Here is a 20,168-nt window from a genome sequence, read left to right on the forward strand (position 1 = left end):
CAGCAAATCCCTAACCTAGTCCCTTTTCTAAGCCCCCAATCCCACACCCTCACTTCAAAATTTAACACGCTTCCTCTCCCCTCTCCTGTCCTGTCTGCCAGCGTCCAAGTCCACCCTCACGCTCCCTCCCTGTCCTCCCTTGATTCTTCCCTCTGCAGTTTTGCTCCATGTCTTAAATGGCCAGATAGTCTCTCACCTTCACCTCACCCCTAGGCCTTCCTATCACCACATGCCTCTCAGAATTTTACAATTTGCAGAAGCCATTCATTTTTTGATTGCTCCTTCCCCAGCCAGACAGCATCACTCCCGTCTTCTCATTAGATTCTGAAGCAGCCACAGTTGTATTCTGACTTACTTTCCTAAGTTGTTGATTGATCCACTCACTCTCTCCTGGAATTCTTCCTGTAACCGAAGTTACACAGAAGAAAATATTGCTACATAGTCAGTCTGAGAGCAAATAACAGGTGGAACTGCACAGGGGAATTAAATATCTTGAACCTGACGACATCAGTAACGCAGTCTAACCGACAGGGCTTCGCCAGAAAGAGACAACGGTGAAATGTTCTAAGTAGACCCACAAATATACATTAAGATGAGCAAAGCAATAAATAGCAGAAATCAATCCTCACTGCAGGGCTCACAAGGAGGGTTTTTACACCAAGGAAATTCCAGCATCACAGATGTGCGATGAGAATCTGCCGAGAAAGTTTTTAGATGTTTTCTCTGTTTCCATAACATGTAGAGGGATGAAGTCATTCTTGGGGGAAAGTTGTAATACTATTTCAATAACCACATGTATGACTGTTTGATTATACAATACACATTTTGGCACACTTACTGCTTTTTTTCACATTACTTATCTGTTAGAAACGCAGTTATAATTCCAGGATTTATAGTGTGGGGCTTATTCCTTATTTGTCTTAAATTATATGTCCACCAAGAACTATAAATGTGGAACAGAAAAATTTTCCATTATCAAAATCAAAACAAACCCAAAGAAAAAAAATGCCTCTAACATTCTTACACTTCAGAACAAAATAAGTAAACAGCAATAAAATGATGGATTCTTATTGGCAAAACAAACTTTTAAATCTCTATACAGTTGATTTATATGTATTCTATTCATAATAAGCAACAGGAATTGTAAAGCATGGTTTATCTGTACAGAACTCCATCAACAACTATTTGGGGGCACTAGGTTAGAGGAGCCCATGATTCCTTAATCCATTATACCCCGTATTTTGTTAATATCATACAACAGTATGATACCCTTACAATCTTCAGCTCATATACGTTCACTTAGCTCAGTATTAGTTATTTACTAATAAATTTAAGAAGAAGTTTGGACCAAGTTAGAGTTACATTTTAAAATACAATATTTATATATTCAGAAAAAGATACATTCAAACCCCTAAAATACAGGACTCACAGAACTTTTAACATAAAAGCATACTCTAAAAAAAATCTGGTTTTAATTTTAATTCTGATAGAAGCGTAATTCAGAAAGCACCTCTGTCATAGACTATATATTACCATAATAACATAATTTTAATCTTTTGGAAAATAAAACCTCTCAGTCAATTTATCTTGGGACACAAATTCAGTATCACCCAAGCAACCCTTCTGAATTCCAGGCACGTTCGTTTTCATCCGTAAGCGCCAAGGCAGTGAAGTCACATCTCAGGTTATTTCCACGTCCAAGTTTCAAGGCAGTACCTCTAATGGAAACCTAATAATATTAAGTGAGGCTGCAAAATGAGGAAAGCAGGTAAAATGAGTTTTAAGATTGCTGCGAATTACTCAGGCTACTCAGTTCACTCAAAACAATGACTCACAGTGAAACAGTGCTGACAAGAAACTTGTTGGAAGCTTCTATCCTTTGCAAAATTAAAGTTTCTCTCAGTTACTTATTAAGTACAAAAGGGAAAAGGCATTTATGATCTGGAGATATGATGGACACCACCTTAGGCAGGTGATTGAACATCACTAATAATGTTGCACTGATGTTACAGGCCTCCCAGAAAACAAACTAGTGATCGCCAGTGAAGAGAGGGAAGTGGAGACGGGCACATTATGGGTATGAGATTAAGAGATACAAACTTACTTCGTATAAAATAGGTAAGCAAAAAGGATATTCTGCATATGATAGGGAATAATAGCTATTATCTCGGAATAACTTTTAATGGAGTGTAAACTAAAAATACAGAATAACTATGCTGTACACTTGAAACTAATATAATATTGTAAATCAACTATGCTTCAATAAGGAAAAGAATGTGATGATGACATTGTGTGATGAGATCCTGGTCTTAGTTAACAGCTAAAAGAAACTTATTTTCATCCAGGCTTAAGCTCATGAAATAAGACTCCATAGGGTCATGCAGACATAAATGTAGCTTGATTCTCTGAAATAGGCAAAATCATTTAATCAGTACTGCTGAAAGGAATTAGTTAAATTCTGTAACTGTTCATATTTCCTCTAACTTTAAACACCAGGTCACATTTTAAGATTTTCAGATTTATATTTTTCACAAATTCTGCAAACCAGTCAAATAGCAATCTCTGGTTTTTAAATACATATATTGATGACAAGATAAAAAGTGGCAGTGGCGATGATGATGATGGGAAAGAATGATGGCACAGCAGCCAACACTTCGTGTGAAGAACGAGAGCGTGCATAATTGCTTCTTGCATCCCACCCAAAAATTAACTATTTCTATGGTCAAGGAAAACCTAAAGAATATGGGTTACAATACACACAGGCTAATGAGACATTTACAAAATGGAAGAAGGAGATATAAATAGAACCAAGGAAGGTCAGGTCCTCCTTTTTCACAAAGTAATTTTATAGAAACAGACTAGTTCTGTGGAGGTCTGGTGAATACTGCTCACCAGTGGTATTTCATGCATCAATCAATCAATCAATCAATCGTTTCTGGTATGAAATTTATTTTGAAGCTTTCTTCTCTAAAGCCACAGGCTATATAGCACAGAGCTGTTAAATGGCAGACAAGTGTGCTTCCTGCTCTAGGAACATCGTGATGAATGGAAGACACAAAAGTTCACAATATCAGGCCAGTCTCAGGCCATAAAAAAGTACTTTATACCGACAAGGTTAGTTTATTCTTCGTAACAGTGAACTAAATGCTCTATTTTTCCAATACATTAAAAAAAAAGTTTTATACTCACTCACCTCTCCTAAAACTAAAAGCTTGTTTCAAACTGAGGTACATCTTGTTCTCTGCTAAACATAGTTGTTATAATAAGGAAATGGAAATGCTTGGTGGCTACAGCTCTCCTTCCAGGAATACCTGTCAAAACACCCATTTGTCAGTTTCAAGCTGTCTGCAAATCTATTTTCCCAATTGGATTTCCCAAAGTAAAAGCATTTCAAGTGGAAAAATATACTATATTATTTTTCTCCAGAGAATAAAAGCTGGATTTTTCTGCTTGTTATTTTACAAATAAAGTTTTCTACTTAATTTAGGATAATACAAAGAAATGGTAAATATTACCTTACAAATCAGAATCATGCTACTCTTCCACTGAAGTAGAGAACTGACCTAAATTAACATCAAGGACTTATACAATCTAAAAGTTGGAAGGAATCCTGAAGCTATATAGTTTTTTCAGAACTGTTCTGGATTATACAATTCATTATTGAATAACCCTGGGGAAATAGGGGAAGATGGAATTTTAAGAGCAGAGGTAACAGTGATTTCCCAGCAGGTTATAGGATATGTTGTACTTACGAAATACTAATTAAAGAATTGCACTTTGAAAGTTGGGTTCTTTATACTTTAAGTCACAAAATTATCAGAGGAAAAAATTTTTTCCGTATTAATATTAAGCAAATATAATCTCCTTCCATCATGGTAGTGATTTGGCTATCCCCAGTCATTCCACACGAAAAGTGTTTTTTTTTTTTTTTTTTTTTTTTTTTTTTTTTTGCTAGCTCTTATAGGTGGATGGCTAATATTGAACAATAGTGATAGTTGTCTCTTGAAATCATATTAACAATGAAACCAGGAAAATATGATACAATAGCAAAAGATGACAGAAGGAAGAGGTCTGACACTCTCTGCACATCCTCCAGGTTTATACAATTTTTGATTCAGTAGAAAGAGAAAAAGAAAAAAAGGAAAAAACTAAAGGGACCAAAACCATTTCTTAGAAACATATTATTTTAATCGGATTATACTTTCAAAGTGTTATAGATGAAATAAAAATGACCCGAGCATTTAAAACATCAAATAAAAATTAGGCACAACTACACAATTGCAGTGGCAAACAGTTTTCTAGAAGATATTTAAATTCCTTCTGAAGAGATGTCCCCTTTTCTTCCCCTAATGCTCCCAAGTTAAACCAAACTCTCTGTCACCCCGTAAGATCTCACTTTATGTTCCATTAACCAAGCTACATGAACTAACCACTAAGAAGGGGCGGGAGTTCTCTTTCTAGAGAATAATGTTGGCAAAATAGATTGACATATGCTTATCAAAAAGCACACAAAATAAGAGACATTGTCAGGCACACGTTACAAGCCGTTTTTCCATCATTAACACAAAACAGCAATTCTACTTCTGTAAATTTTATTGAAAGACTGATTAAAATAAATGCCACACTTGGTGTATAAATATAAGGAAGAAACAAATGAAAAAGACATTTTCATGAAAATATTTAAGAGAATTCTTCAGAATTTTAGGTAAAACAAGCAAACCAGCATTATGATTACCAATCAACTTTCCAGTGTCTAAACAAGTATGATACAAGACACTACTGAATGCAAAAATTAGAATAAAATATTTCCACAGAAATATCTTAAGCATCATATCTGGAAAGCAAAACACTCTTAAGGCATTAACACATAAAATGCATTTAGAATTTAAAACAGTCTCTGTAAAATTATTCCACACATTTCATAAGAATGTTCAAGATTCTGCTGAATTTCTCCTCAAACAATGAACATCTCTAAATAGTAACCATATTTTCAGTCCTTTGTCTAACGCTAGCAGACACCAGAGTCTGAGTACAGAGCAAATTACAAACGGAACACAGCATAAAAATTTCCTAAGCATTCTGGCCAAAGCTGTGCTTTATTTTTCACACTTTTTTTGCAGTTACACTTGTTTCACTCTCAGCAGCTGAATAATACCCCAGATAGTTCCAGTGCCATAATTACTTGTAATATTCATATTCTTAATTGGATTTTATTCATTATAAAAACCTGGATCGAGAATCACTCAGTAAATAATACTCTAACAAGCAACAGTGAACCCAATTCACTCCACCAAAGAAAACTGTGCAAAATAAGTTCGGGGGAAGAAAAAAGGAAAAGAATGGATAGCATTATTCATACTATTTAAAATATTCATAATTACCATCGAGCTTGCTAGAAACAATATGCTGAAGGGTGGCTGTTGAGGCCCTTTTTAAGAGAGTTTGGTTAATCAAAGTATCAGATCTCTTTGCCTTACTCATAGATCGGCATTTTTACACAAACGTTGAAAACTGTTCTCTTAATGACAGGAATGGATGGAAAAGAAAGTGTGAGATCCCAGCCCTCTCACCTTTTAGTTGGCCTTTTATTTCAAGAGTTCAGCTTCTTCATGGACTGAGTTATAAAACTTTAACACAATGGCTCACTTATTAAATCCGCGAGGTGTTCAAAGGGAATAATCATAGCCCACGTTTAAAAACTGAGAACTTGAATAACAGGCATGTTTGCCACAGGTTTTATCCTAAATGACAGAGTACATTCTGATTGTCCCCATGATGAAACTGTTTCAGAGCATTTCAGTGTAGCCTCAGTTAAAAACTGCGGCCATTTGTATAATTTTTCCTCTCGGATTGGGAGATGAGGTGCTCTTGGTATAAGACTCACGACAGGCTACACAAGACAGAGGTTCGGTTTTTCCCACCATTCAGCAAACACATTCATTTAAGCTCTTAGCATACGTCAAATCACTGCTCTAGGCCTTGTGGCCCATCCAGAAGTAAAAATCAGACATGGAGTCTACCTTGGTGGCAGGTAAGACATACACATGTAAATTACAGGACACAACAGAAGTACACGCCAGAGAGGGCCTCAGAAAACCAGCTGGAGGGGTGGGAGCGAGGGGAGGTATCCGAGAAGGGAAAGACAATTCCATGATGACACAGAATAAATCTGCCAAAAGACAATACAAATTTGCATATGAAGATAAGGTCCAAAGACATTCCAAGTAAAGACAGAGAAGAGCGACACTGAGGGTAGAGAAACTGGAAAGACTGCAGAATTCAGGGGAACAGGCAGAGTACTTCAGTTTGGCTAACCAGTAATGTACAGAAAGAGAGTAGTGAGGCTAAAGGAGAAATGGAAGGAAGCAACCAGGCTGTGGAGGGCCTGAACGGAATCTTCTTCTGTGGGCAGTTTTTTAAGTACTGGACTGACATCATCTAAGCTCAGCTTTAGCAAAACTGAACTGGAAGTAGCAATAAGAAGGAACGGCAGTAGGACAAGCAGGTGTAGAGACCATGTAGGAGGCAACAGCTTAAGAGGACATGAGTGTGGCCGTAGGACAGACAGGGCAAAAGCAAGGGTGAACTTTCATGTGAAAGTAGCAGGAGTTGGCAACCAGCTGGCTATGACAGGTAAAGGAAAAGGGGTCACAGGAGTGTTCCTCTACTGGATTAGAAATTCTCCCCGGCACTGAACTACTTCTGAAGATAACTCACTGTTCAGATTATTGGTGCAGTATTGAGAGCTAATTTCAAAATACATAGTAAAGAGGGAAAGAAACTTATTTTGTATAATTTAACCATGGGGTCAAATGAGATGTAAGGAAGTGATCCGAAATTCCCTTCACTGTTTCGTCCTTTTTCTCTCTGAACTTTTGCAAATGAATTAGAGAAAACATACCTACCACATACAAGTCCTTCAACTGACAAAGGAAACACAAAACTCAGAGGTCATCCGATCATAACTTTCCTTTTGAATTCCAGGCAATAAGCCACAGAATATAAGAATAAGCTTTGCCCAAAGGCCAAGTGAGGGTTGGAAGAAGCCCAGGGTTAGCGCTCTCTAGAGAACTGTGGATTCAGACCCACTCTGTCAAAACAAGGGAGCTCGACTTCTGGACATCAACCAAAGTGCAAGTCCTTGCCCCAGCAACCCACAGGAATACTCTGTCACCAGAAAGAGAAAGATGATTCCATGAAACATCGCTGAGCAAACTTTTGCCCTTCATGCTCTTTACCTTTTTGCTTTAATTTTACAACATTTTACCACCAGCCTCTAATTCCATTTAATTTCAGCCAAATCATTTTAGATGATCTGGAAAAGGCAACAATTTATCAGTACACAGAGACTTTGGGAAATAGGATGCTACAAAAAATATTCACACCACAGAAACTTAAATAGCATAAACATGATTTAAGATCAGGATAGCTAAAATGAGATAAACCAACTTACTCACTTTATCATACAGAAAACACTGTCTTCTTTTGGCAAGAGAAGGAGACATTCTTCTACCCACGAATCAGCAAAGGAAAAAGAGAGATGAAAATCCCTCTCTAGGGGAAAAAACACAATTTAAGCACAATTTTAATAAGAAAGGTTAGAGAGAGTATTATTCAAGAGGTTTTAGCAACAAGGGGAAGATACGTTTCTCAGGTCCCCAGATGGATTTTATGATTCTTGTTCCAATTATCAAAAGGGAAAACTTTAACCACGAACCCTCAACTCTACTGAGGATTAAATAAATTTGTTCAAACTCAACGACAAACATAACATTTTTACAATTTGGGGGGAAAACACTTTAAAGTGTAAGACTTTTCTTCAATATTCAGTCAGTACATTTAAGAATCTCTACAATAAATCAGGCCTTAACTTTGACATTGGACAAAAAGTTTTTTCAAATTACTGCTCTTCAAAAATGTGTATGTATATATAGACATACATATAAGTAAACAAACAATAGCTTCTCAGTAATATAAATGATATGACAGATCACTCTTTAATCCATTTCAGTTCTACACACCTTCTCCCCAAATACGACTTTTCCAAATAAATCTGAGTACCTCTTAAAAGAAAATAATTCTTATTTTGATTAATTTTACATCCATTTGTATACAAACTAAAATATATTTATTGTCATTATTTATATATTTGCATAGTATTTTATAAGATATTTCTTATTTAATCATTTAAGTAATTTTATTAATGCCTCCATCTGTCAACTTTTCTGCATAGAGAATTTTGAATATAACATAACCATTTCTTTCATCCAGTCTTATTGAGATATAATTGACACATATGTAAATTTAAGGTGTACAGTGTGATAAAGTGATACATGTATACACCGTGAAATAATTACAATAACTTTAGTTAACACCTCCGTGACCTCACACAATAATCATTTCTGTGTGTATGTGGTGGGAATATTTACTATGTACCCTCGCCAAATTTCAAATATGTAATACCACATTTTAACTACAGTCACAATACTGTACATTACATCCCTACAACTTATTCCTCTTATAACTGGAAGTTTATACCCTTTGACCAGTATCTCTCCATTTCCTCCACGTCCCCAACCCCCAGCAACCACCATTCTACTCTGTTTCTATGAGTCTGACTTCTTTAGATTCCTCACGTTAAATGAGTTCATACAGTATTTGTCTTTCTCTGTCCAGTTTATTTCACTTAACATAATGCCCTCAATCCATCCACATTACAGCAAATGGCAGCACTTCCTTCTTTCCATTGGCTGAGTGATACTCCGTTTTATATATGTATCACATTTTTTAATCTATTCATCCATCAAGGGACACTTAGGTTGTTTCCATGTCTTAGCTGTTGTGAATAACGTTACAGTGAACATGATATCAGATATCATCAGATACCAGGTATCTCTTCAACATCCTAATTTCATATCCTGTGTTTATCTAGCCAGTACTATGATTGCTGGATCATACGATAGCTCCATTTTTAATTTTTTGAGAAATCTCCATACTGCTTCCATAATGGCTGTACCAATTCCTACCAACAGCATACAAGGGTTCCCTTTTTTCTACATCCTCACCAGCCCTTCTCTCTTGTCTTTTTGATGATAGCCATTCTAACAAAGGTAAGGTAACATCTCACTGTGGTTTTGATTTGCATTTCTTTGATGATTATTAGTGATGCTGTGCACCTTTTCATGTACCTGTTGTAATTTATATGTCTTCTTTGGAAAAACATCTATTCAGATCCTCTGCTCACTTTGAGTCACATTATGTAATTTATTTTGTTTTGCTTCTGCTATTGGGTTCTATGAGTTCCTTATATACTTTGAATATTAACCCCTTGTCAGACATATGGTTTGAAAATATTTTCTCCCATCCCCTAGGTTGCCTTTTGATTTTGTTGTGCCCATTGCTGTACAGAAGCTTTTTAGTCAGATGTAGTCTCTCGTTTATTTTTGCTTCTGTTGCATTACCAAGACCAACATCAAGGAGTTTTTCTTTATATTTTATTCTACATGTTTTACATTTTTAGGTCTTCCACTTAAGTCTTTAGTCCATTTCAAGTTAATTTCTGTGAGTGGTGTAAAATAGATGCATTCTTTTGCATGTGGACATCCAGTTTTCCGGACAACATTTACTGAAGAGACTATCCTTTCCCCACTGAGCATTCTTGGCTGCCTTGTCAAATATTAGTTGACTGAGTTTATTTCTGGGCTCTCAATTCTGTTCCATTGATCTATGTATCTGTTTTTATGCCAGAATCATACTTTTTACTGCTGTAACATTATAATATACAGTTGACCCTTCAACACCATGGGTTTGAACTGCACAGGTCCACTTATACACAAATTTTTTCTCAGTAAATAGGCACTACAGTACTACACAATGTGAGGGTGGTTGAATCCACAGATGCAGAACTTTGAATGAAGGCCAACTATACAATTACACTCACATTTTTGACTGTGCAGGTATCTCCTAGCCCCTGCATTGCTTCAGGGTCAACTGTAGTTTGAAATTAGTGTGATACCTCCAGCTTCTTATTTCTGAAGTTTGCTTTGGCTAGTCTGGATTTTTGGTGGTTCCATACAAATTATATAGTTGTTTTTTTTTTTCTATTTCTGTGAAAAATGCTGTTGAAATTTTGATAGAGGTTACACTGAATCTATAGATTGCTTTGGGTACTATTGACTTTTTAACAGTATAAATTCTTCCAATCCATGAACAAGAGATTTCTTTCCCTTTGTGTCTTCCTCAGTTTCTTTCATCAATGTCTTACAGTTTTCAGGATGGAGATCTCTCACCTCCTTGGCTAAATTTATTTCTAAGTGTTTTACTTTGATGTCATTGTAAATGGGACTGCTTATTTCTTTTTCAGATAGTTTGTTGTTGGTGTACAGAAAGGCAACTTATTTTTGTATATTGATGTCATATCCTGTGACTTTACTGAACTCATTAGTTAGTTCTGACAGTTTTTGGTGGAGTATTTGGGTGTCTTACATACGAGAACATATCATCTGCAAACAGATAGTTATGCTTCTTACTTTCCAATCTGGATGCCTTTTATTTCTTTTTCTTGCCTGAATGCTCTGACTAGGACTTCCAGTACTATAATGAATAGCAGTGGTTAAAAGTGGACACTCTTGCCTTGTTCTGGATCTTAGAAGAAAAGCTGCCAGCATTTCTCACTATGATGTTAGCTGTTGGCTTGTCACATATGGCCTTTATTATGCTGAGGTACATTCCCTCTCTAGACAATTTGTTCAGAACTGCGATCATCAAAGGATGCTGAGTTTTGTCAGATGCTTTTTCTGCACCTACTGAGGTGATCATATTTGTATCTCTCATTCCCTTGTATGGAAGAAATATTTTTGTCTTACTGCTTTTAAAATTCTGTCTTTGATTTTAGATAGTGTTATTATAATGTATCCAGGAGTAAGCCATTTGGGGTTGAAATTTGGGAGGAGGGGATTATGAGCTTCATGAAGTTAGATGCCCAATTTTCTCCCCATGTTTGGTGAACCCTCAGCCATTATTTCCTTAAATAAGTTTTCTGCCCCTTTCTCCCTCTCTTCTCCTTCTGGAACTTCAGTATGTAGATTGTTTCTCATAATGGTGTCCCATAATTCATATAACTTTCTTCACTCTTTCATTCTCTTTTCTTTTTACTCTTCTGACTGGATAATTTGAAGTGAGCTGTGTTCTACTTCACAGATTCTTTCCTCTGCTTGATCCAGTCTGACACTGGTGCTCTCTGTTACATTTTTCATTTCATTCATCGCATTCTTCAGTTCCAGAATTTCTATTTGGTTCTTTTTTATGATTTCTCTCTCTCTGTTAAAATTCTCATTTTGTTCACTTGGGGGGGGGGGGCATGTTAAAAATGTTCATTGAATCATCTTTTTGCATTTTCTTGTAGGTCCCTGAGCTTCCTTAAAATAACTATTTTGATTTGGGGGAGGGGATAATTAGGTCTATTTGTTTATTTATTTTTAGAGGAAATACTGAAGATTGAACCCAGGACCTCGTGGATGCAAGGCATGCGTTCTACCACTTGAGCTATACCCTCTCAGCCAGGCTGGCTTTCTGCTTGTGCTCACTGACAGCTGCAAAGCTTCACTCTTATTGCTTCAGGGATGTACAGGGAGCTGGCCACAGGGTGCAGTGGGGAGCTGTTTGTGGATGAGGCACACACAGCTTTGGGGGTGCCAGGCATTCACTAACACCCTCTCACTCTCCCCTGAGGAAGAAATCATGTGCCAGGAAGGTCCCTGTTGGCACTGAACTGTGCCACCTTGGGGGAGGGATGATGCAGGTACAGTAAAATTCTTCCTAGCACCCTCTTCATTACATGCAATCTCAGATCTTTTTCTCTTTCCCTCAGAATGATGTGCTGAAACTTCTCTGCTGGACTACCAGACTTCCACAAGGGCATTACCGTCCATAGGTGATTGTCAAAATAGATACGCTTTGTGGGAAGAAAACTCGCATTCCCCCATGTAATGACATCATCCTTCTACAGCCCAAAGGGCACTTAGCCACCGATGCTCAGCTCAGATGGTGGCCCATAATCATTTCTGAGTCTGCAATGAGTTGGCCTCTTCTCACTTATATATGATATACAAAAGTATGTAGTAAATAATGTCTGTAATATATAATTTTTATCTTTCTTCTCAGCTTTTCAGCTTCACATGACTGTTTATATACCCCTATAGAACCGCATCATCACCTTCTATTTTCTTTTTTCCCCTTTGTTCTGGGATCAGAAAAAAGCTGCGCAAGTTTGTTCTAAAAGGTTAATAAAGAGATTTTTCATAAAGATCAAAGTGTTATACCTGTGACTTGAGTGAATGGACTATCATTTATATCATTTTTTAAACATTTTTTATGCCTCCCTCACTCCATGATTTAGTCCCAGCCATGGAGGGCCACCTTATTACCATCTGTATCCCTAGTGTTCAGCACTATATCTAGTTAAAAAAAATAGGTAGCTAATATTTTGAATAAATGGATTTTCAACTTCCTAACCAAATTCAAGAGAGCATCAGGCTTACGATAGTATAGTCACGTGAAGGCTTAAGATACTTAGATGTGGGGGACCAACTCTTCAATAAACTAGTTGTGTCACTTAGGGACAAATCACTTGACATGTCTTGATTTAATTTTCTTCATTAGTAAAATAAGACAGCTGAACTAAACAATCTCTAAAGTGTTCATATATTTTAAGATTCTTTATCATCTATTTTGACTACTCATAGACTCCTTTTTCTTTTTCTTAAATTGAGATTTTTTTTTAAATAATTAAGATAAAAAATGAGTCACCTCTAGATAGATTTTATGGTTGGGTCCTGATCCTTTACTGGCAAATACTATAGGTCTTCTTTTAGCAGAAAAGAGGGTTATAAAAGGTAGTTAATCAAAAGGTTCAATTTCAAAAATTTCCAAACTGGCCTAATCTCAGCATTTAATCTACAAATTACAGGCTCCAGCCAGATTTAACTTGAACAGTAAATTTCACAAGGGTAGAAAAAAAGGTAACAGTGATATATGATACATGGTCTTCGGCAGCCGAAGGACAACCTTGAGGCATCTATGGTGCAATATATGAAAGAATGACAAGAGATGGGGAAACAGAATGATTTCTATTGGAAACAAACTCTGTTTACCTTACAATTTCACCTCCAGAATGCTCTGGGAAGAGAGCAGGTAAAATGGTCACAAAGTGAATAAATGAATCCTGCTCAGTTTTTTAAAATCATACTTTGTTTACATGTAGCACAGGGACTGGAATCTCACTAACACCTAAAAGCATTTTAAGCATTTATTTACTGAATGTGTATTAAAACAAAAACTGGGTACCTATTGTGCATCCAGCATTGTGCCAAGGCACAAGACAGACAACGATTATTCAGACACATCCTCTACCTGCAAGTATTCAGACTGATTAGAGAGAAAAACAAGTAAATAAACCATAAAACACATCATAATTACTACTTTCAAGTAAGTATAAGATACCACTTGGGTACAAAGAAAGGACTTTCTTTCTGGAAAAGTGATCTTTAAGCCAAATATAAAATGATGCAGACAGTAAGATGAGGATGAGAGAGAGGAAACTCGGGCAGAGAAGACAGTGTGTGCAATGTCACAGGAGAATGAAGTTAATATATTCAGGAAACGGCAGTTGTTGTGGCATTTGGGGAGCACAAGAGTCAAAGGATGAGACCTGAAAGGAAAGTAGGGGCCATGTCACCCGTGCCTTCATGGGGTACCATTACAAGGAGGAAGTGGACTTTATAATGAACACATGGGGAACCAATGAAGAATTTTAAGCAACATAAAACTATGATTAGCAGTGAGGAAAGGGAAGAGAGGGGTGCTCCTGTCACCCATTTTGTAACAAGAATCAACAGGATTTGATGACTGATCACTTACAGGTGGAACAGAGCAATGGTTAAGGCGTACAGAGTCCAGAAAGATTCACAGACTCCCAGTGTTACCATTTGGGTAACAGTGGCTCCATGCAGAGGAACAGGAAAAGGAGAGAGGAGAGCGGGGTTAGGAAAAAGGCAACAATAGATCTGGGGACGTGTGAAAACCAAGCAGCCTGTGCAAACCATTCAGGTACAGTCAGAACTAAAGGGCTAGAGCTCAGGAGAACAGCAGGAGCTGAAGATAAAGAATTGAGAGTCAATGTTCTCACTGAAACAATGTGAGTGACTGAAGTCACCTCGGAAGATAATGAGACATGAAAGGAGAAAAACTGAGCAAAATTCAGAAACTTCTCAACTTGTGTTAAGATTATGAACAAAATGATGAACTGAGACCTCCCCACTTCCCCACAAAAAAAAGAACGTGCTGGCTCTCCCTGCTACCAACAGAGGATGCTAGAACTTACTTTAGAAGATTACTGTTTTGGAACAACTTTTAGATATCTATTAAACTCCAAGGAGCAGAGCTTCTTAATGAACATTTAAGTGCAGATGGATAACAAAGGAAATCAGAAAGAATAACACCATGGGAGCCAAAGGAAGAGAATATTCTTTAAAAAAAAAAAAAGTGATCATATATTCACTCAGCAAACATACAATCTACAGAGTGTTAGATTATCTAGGTGATAAAAATTCCATGGTGAACAAAACACAACCCATGTCCTCTAAGAGCTTACAGGTAAATGCTACAGCAAATTCAAGTATGATAAAAAATCAAATGCATTCCTTTTGGTTTGGCCTTTGGAAGACCATAGATACCCCAGACACATGAGCTCAGGCACCAGACTACAGTGGGTTGACTGATGTAGGAAAAGTGAGGAGGAGGAAACAACAAGTATAAGCTTCTCATCAAGAATCTTAGCTGGAAACAAGACAGAAATAAGGCACCAGCGAGAGGACATTAAGAGAACAGTTTCCAGATACACATAATAACCACACCAAGAGCACATGAACTCCAGAAGCCTACTATATCAACACTCTCACACACCCAGACACATGAGAGAAGAGTAACATTTTAAACTGACTCCATAATACATTTTATAAGAGACAGAGACCTAAATGATTAAAGTTACATTCCAGTGTTACTCATTTTGATTATTAATGATTCTCTGACTTCAATTTGGTTTAAGTCAAGTTGAAAATTAGAAGGCAGTCATGGGGTCCAAGAACTTCCACCATCTTCACAGGAAGAAGGAAAACAAATGAGACCCTTGCATGCAGTTTGGGATTAAAGCTATGCCTGGGACCCATTACCTGTTAAAGAGAGACACGTGAAATCTTTTAGAACTGGGTTTTGGAGTCCCTTCAGGAGATGCTGGAGAAAGGTAAAGTGTTAGGAGTGGGAAGAGAGACATGGTATGGTAGAATCAAGTAAGTATTCTAAGCTCAAATACTTACCAGAAAAAAAATCGTGTGATTTTAGTAAGTCTAGCTAACCAAAGTCTGCATCAGTTTTATCATCCAGCAAATAATCTCAGGACAGGATGTTTCAACATAGCATACAACAGGAACTATATACATACCTGAGAAAAAGAAAAAAGTTCCCATCCGTGTCTCGCAAGCATTTATAAGAGGTGAGATGGTGATTAGAAGTCAGTGTGCGACGAGACAAAACTGATTCACCTTGGTATCTAAAATTCTCATCTTTGTAGAAACTACTTATGAAATGGATAACAAAGGCTGGAACTCTTATATGACTTTAATAACATAATCAACGATGTGTATTTATAAAATGCCTGATGCGAGAAAAGCAGCCTCGTTTTATTCGGATGGTTGCAGACTGCTGCTGGAAATGCACAAACTAATTCACTGCAGCAGAAAAGCATGGAAATGATTCCACCATCTCTTACCAGTTCATTCACGTTTTACTTTTTTCATTAAGAAAATATCTTCCAAAATAACGAACTTTTAGTATGTCATCAATTTAAAAAAAAAAAAAAAAAAAAAAGCTCCTCTGGCCATGATTTGTTTGGTAATGACTTGCTAACATATAAGAAGGAGAAACCAAAATGAGGAACTAATGAATTAAGTTTTCTTCTGGAACAAAAGTGCTTCTATATTATGGATTTAGCAAACCTGCATAGATGGATTTAAATGTCTACCCCTTCCTTCTTCCCTCCCCATCCCCCCAACTAGTATACAAGCCTAGGATTATTTAAGCTATCAGCGTCCAGCTGTAACTCTCAGTTAGGTGGGAAAATCAGGTGACGAGGCTGCCAAAGGGACTCTAATTATTCTCCTCCTTTCCGTGATCCTGTCATGTACCGTCAGGTAGGCACGATAAGGGGAAGGTTAGCAGGGCTTTCTATAATAGCCACAAAAATATCTGGCCCAAATCACTAAGAAAGGGAGAAAACTCAGGCAGGCACTCTAATCCTTCTGTAGCCCACAGAGTAATCGATGGTTTGATATATATTTATTCTATCAGAATTGACTTTTTTAAAAGTCCAGTGTCAATCATGGCTCAACCCATACATGCTGACTTATAATTTAAAAACAATTCTTGCTCCTGTTCCAAACAAGCTCTATGTAATGCAAATAAGCAAGTTGTTTGAAATAGATAGTTATGAATCTTTCATTCATAGTAGCTAACGAGAAACACATGAGCCAAACACAGTGTGGGGATGGGTTCAGTGGTGTGTAATCTGCGAGGGGTGTTAGGAAGTGCTGGGCTCCACCAGAGAAGGAGTCCCCATCTTTCTTTCTTGCAAATAAAATGCAAAGGCTTCAGATGACAGAGGGTCTTAAAGTTACCCACATTCCAAATTCACAGTAAGAAATAAAATGTTTCCCCATCTCTAAAGATTACCACTTTACAACCAGCCTGAGATCTTTCGTATGACTTCATTTTATGAATAATGACTTCTTCATTCCTAAAAGTTTCCAAGAAAAAAATACTGAGTAGTGTCTATAAAACTAACACAAACCATATTTGTCTGATCTGATCTTAAACTGAACTTAACAGTTGAAAAATCTTTCAAAAGGAGTACTGATATACCGTAATTTTTCTCAAAGCTGTTCATAAATAACAGATGTTCTTTTGTGGAATTATTATAAAATCATACATAATTTGGAAATGAACTTATTTTATAAATCTACAATATCAGTATGTGTTGCAAAATATAACACAAAATGTGAATACCTTCACTCTCTTAGAAACTAAAGAGGAAGGAAGGAGAGAGGGAGAGAGAAAGAAGCCAGAAAGATTTTCTTTACTTTCCACATTTTTGACCATTTATCTAGAATTTGATGCTTCTTTTAAGTTTTTTATGCTTCTTTTAATCTAGGTTTCTGACACTGTGCACTCAGTAAGGACAGCAACCTTGCCTGTCTTTTTAATTACAGTATCTTGATTATTTACTAATATAAGCATTCATTTAATATTTCTTTATTGACAGATAAATTTCACTGAAACAAAATTATTTCCTATTAAATAAAGCAGTATATGTCCAGAACTGTTAGAACAAGAAATTAGATTGGGTTGAATCATGTCAGCGGGGCTGCTAACGGTTTAGCCAAATCCTTATTCTTGCATAACTGTCTCATATATGCATATCACAAAAGGATCACTGGAGAACGTTGAAATGAATCAAACAAGATCTATCACCACTACAATGAACAGAACTCACCCTCACATACAAAAAACAGTTCTATATGTACTTTATTACATTCAATATCCATTTGTGTACACATCCTTCTTCAATAATTCTCCTTTTAAAAGTAATTTTACCCCAGTATTCTCCTTCCCAGTGACTGCTATGATCGACAGTAATAACAAAAACTTAGTAAGAGTAAGGGGGAAATAGGAAGCTAAGGTGATCACAGCTTTTAAAGGTTCTTTCAGGGAAAAAAAATACACCTAATTTAGTTTCTTTTGCCTTTAAAATTAACCCAAGTTCTCAAGTCAATTCCTTGTAAAATTTTATACACTTCCGTCCTCCTTTGGAAGAGACAAAAACCCAGCAGCTTTTGATCAACTACCTCATCTAAAAGCTCCCCCTCAAATTTATATCTACCCTCTCAGCATCACAGAACTAAATCAGTCACCATGGATTGCAAGCATGTGTTACACCTAATGTCCAAAATCCAACTAATGTCCACATTAGCCTAATAAAATCAACGTTAGCTAGCAAGATCTGTTAAATCTTGCAAGAATAGGAATAGCTTGGAACCCAAAGACTTTTATGCAATGTTTATTTATTGAATAAATATTTAGTATATACTTCTATCAAGTGACTCATGGTTCTTTACAGTACATAAAATAGAAGTTCCCCGTATGTAGCTCATGGACAGCACACTAGTGGTAAAAATGGCCTGTGGGTTCTTGACAAATTTCACTATTTCTACTTTTGCTGTTGCCAAACAATTTTATTATCAGATTCTACCACCACTAGTTTTCCCAATCATTTTACCACTTAATGCATTGGTTTGGAATCTTAGTTTGACCACATAAATGCCTACAAAAAGCATACATATAACAGAAAATATAATTGGTAGCTGTTGGGTTAAATTATTCCATATTCTCAAGCCTCCTCTTCTGTAGTACAGTGATAGCTCACAAAATCATACTTCAAATATTTCATTGCCTGGCAGAGAGAAAATGGAAACAATCATAGATAAAGACAAAGGTAAAGGCGGGGGTGGGGGTGACTCTGGAGGTAAGATGAGAACTTACTTTTATTCCTGTTTGAAGACCCTTTAGAAGACCATGGATTGTTCTATACAAAATTTTTTTTTATATTATATAGCTTCACTTTTTTAATATTTTTTATTGATTTATAATCATTTTACAATGTTGTGTCAAATTCCAGTGTAGAGCACAATTTTTCAGTTATACATGAACATATATATATTCATTGTCACATTTTTTTCGCTGTGAGCTACCGTAAGATCTTGTGTCTATTTCCCTGTGCTATACAGTATAATCTTGTTTATCTATTCTACAATTTTGAAAGACATAAATTTGAATTCAAATTCTAAAATTTCCTACAGTGTTAAGGGGCTCCTACAGAACAAGATATTAAAAAAAAAAAAAAGTCAGTAGCATATATTCTAATCTACAAACAAAACCAGGGTGGATCTTTTCTCATTAGTTTAAAAACTGAATGGTTTTAAGATGCATTCCAGCTGAAGTTAGTCACTGTGAATGTATTTACTCAGGACAAGGTTTCATTATCCTCATAATGAGACTTTACTCCTTCCAAAATGATGTACTTACTCCCCAAAGAAGATGAAGGTGATGAGGGCTACAATCACTCCTTTGTTACCAGCTCTCCGACAGCCTAAACTTAACCTTCACTGTCATAAGCACCATGAATGTCTCTTTTATTCAGATTTCACTCTCCCTGGCTGAGATCTCACCCGGCAGTGAGAAAGAGTTCGAATAGTAACTGGAAAGATAGCAAAGTTATGAAAGATACACTTTTCAACTAACATCATCTGAGCGCTGAGAAAAGCTGTCGGACACTGGGGCTGAAGGACGGTGTAACTCGGGGAGGAGGGAAGCTGGATGGAGAAGGGGTGCCGTGGGGAAACCCATGTGGTCGTTTGTCTGCCTCAAGATTTTTATAAGACTATTTTCTTCATGAGACCATGGAAAGTAGCGAGTCAAGATTAAGCTGAAAAATGTGAAATTCAGCCAAGTGCATGGACGCTGTCATAAATGGGGCTGAAACTTTTTGTTTCAGTCATTTGGATGAGAAATACATGAAAATGTAAAGTAACATAAAAAGAAGAGATGGCACTTTCAACCCTTAATTTATTCTGTAATTCTATGAAGATAGCAAATATCCTAATGGACCAAAAAAAAAAAAATAGGAAACTGATTATTCCTAAATTTAAATGAAGTTACAAACATTTTTATTCTATATTATTCGTCACACATTATTGTTCCGGCTTGGCTATCTTGGCTATCTTGGCTCATTCATTTAAAAAGAGAAAAGATAAGACTTTAAGCAAATCTGTGAAGTCATGCACATTAAAATCTTCAGAGGGCTATTTTCCTCCATAATTAAAAGCACCCGCTCTAATATACATCCTTCAGGCATACATACTAATTCTACACTTTTATATGCATGAGTATCATATGAATAATGCTCCAAGATTTGGCCTAATGACTAGATTTTTATCACAGAAAGAATTCTATTGCTTTTACATTATTCAGAGTCTAACAAGGTCCCACAAAAGAGCTAAATA

At 36.5% G+C, this 20,168-nt stretch overlaps 1 protein-coding gene across 5 annotated transcripts in view; it reads right to left on the reverse strand.

Annotated features, from left to right (window-relative positions):
• EPS8 (EGFR pathway substrate 8, signaling adaptor) overlaps window positions 1–20,168 on the reverse strand; it is a 147,829-nt gene that overhangs the window by 118,899 nt on the left and 8,762 nt on the right. Inside the window, exon 2 of one of the 5 annotated variants that reach the window (XM_074357466.1) lies at window positions 7,458–7,554. The exons of 3 other annotated variants lie outside the window; for them this stretch is intronic. In XM_074357466.1, coding sequence (XP_074213567.1) covers window positions 7,458–7,505 — 48 coding nt within the window. In that variant the 5' untranslated portion in view covers window positions 7,506–7,554. Of the gene's footprint in view, window positions 1–7,457; window positions 7,555–20,168 lie in introns of those variants that run through there. One more of the 5 variants, XM_074357469.1, reaches the window with a different exon arrangement.

The sequence above is a fragment of the Camelus bactrianus genome, chromosome 34, assembly GCF_048773025.1.
Source record: "Camelus bactrianus isolate YW-2024 breed Bactrian camel chromosome 34, ASM4877302v1, whole genome shotgun sequence".
Classification (NCBI taxonomy): Eukaryota; Metazoa; Chordata; class Mammalia; order Artiodactyla; family Camelidae; genus Camelus; species Camelus bactrianus.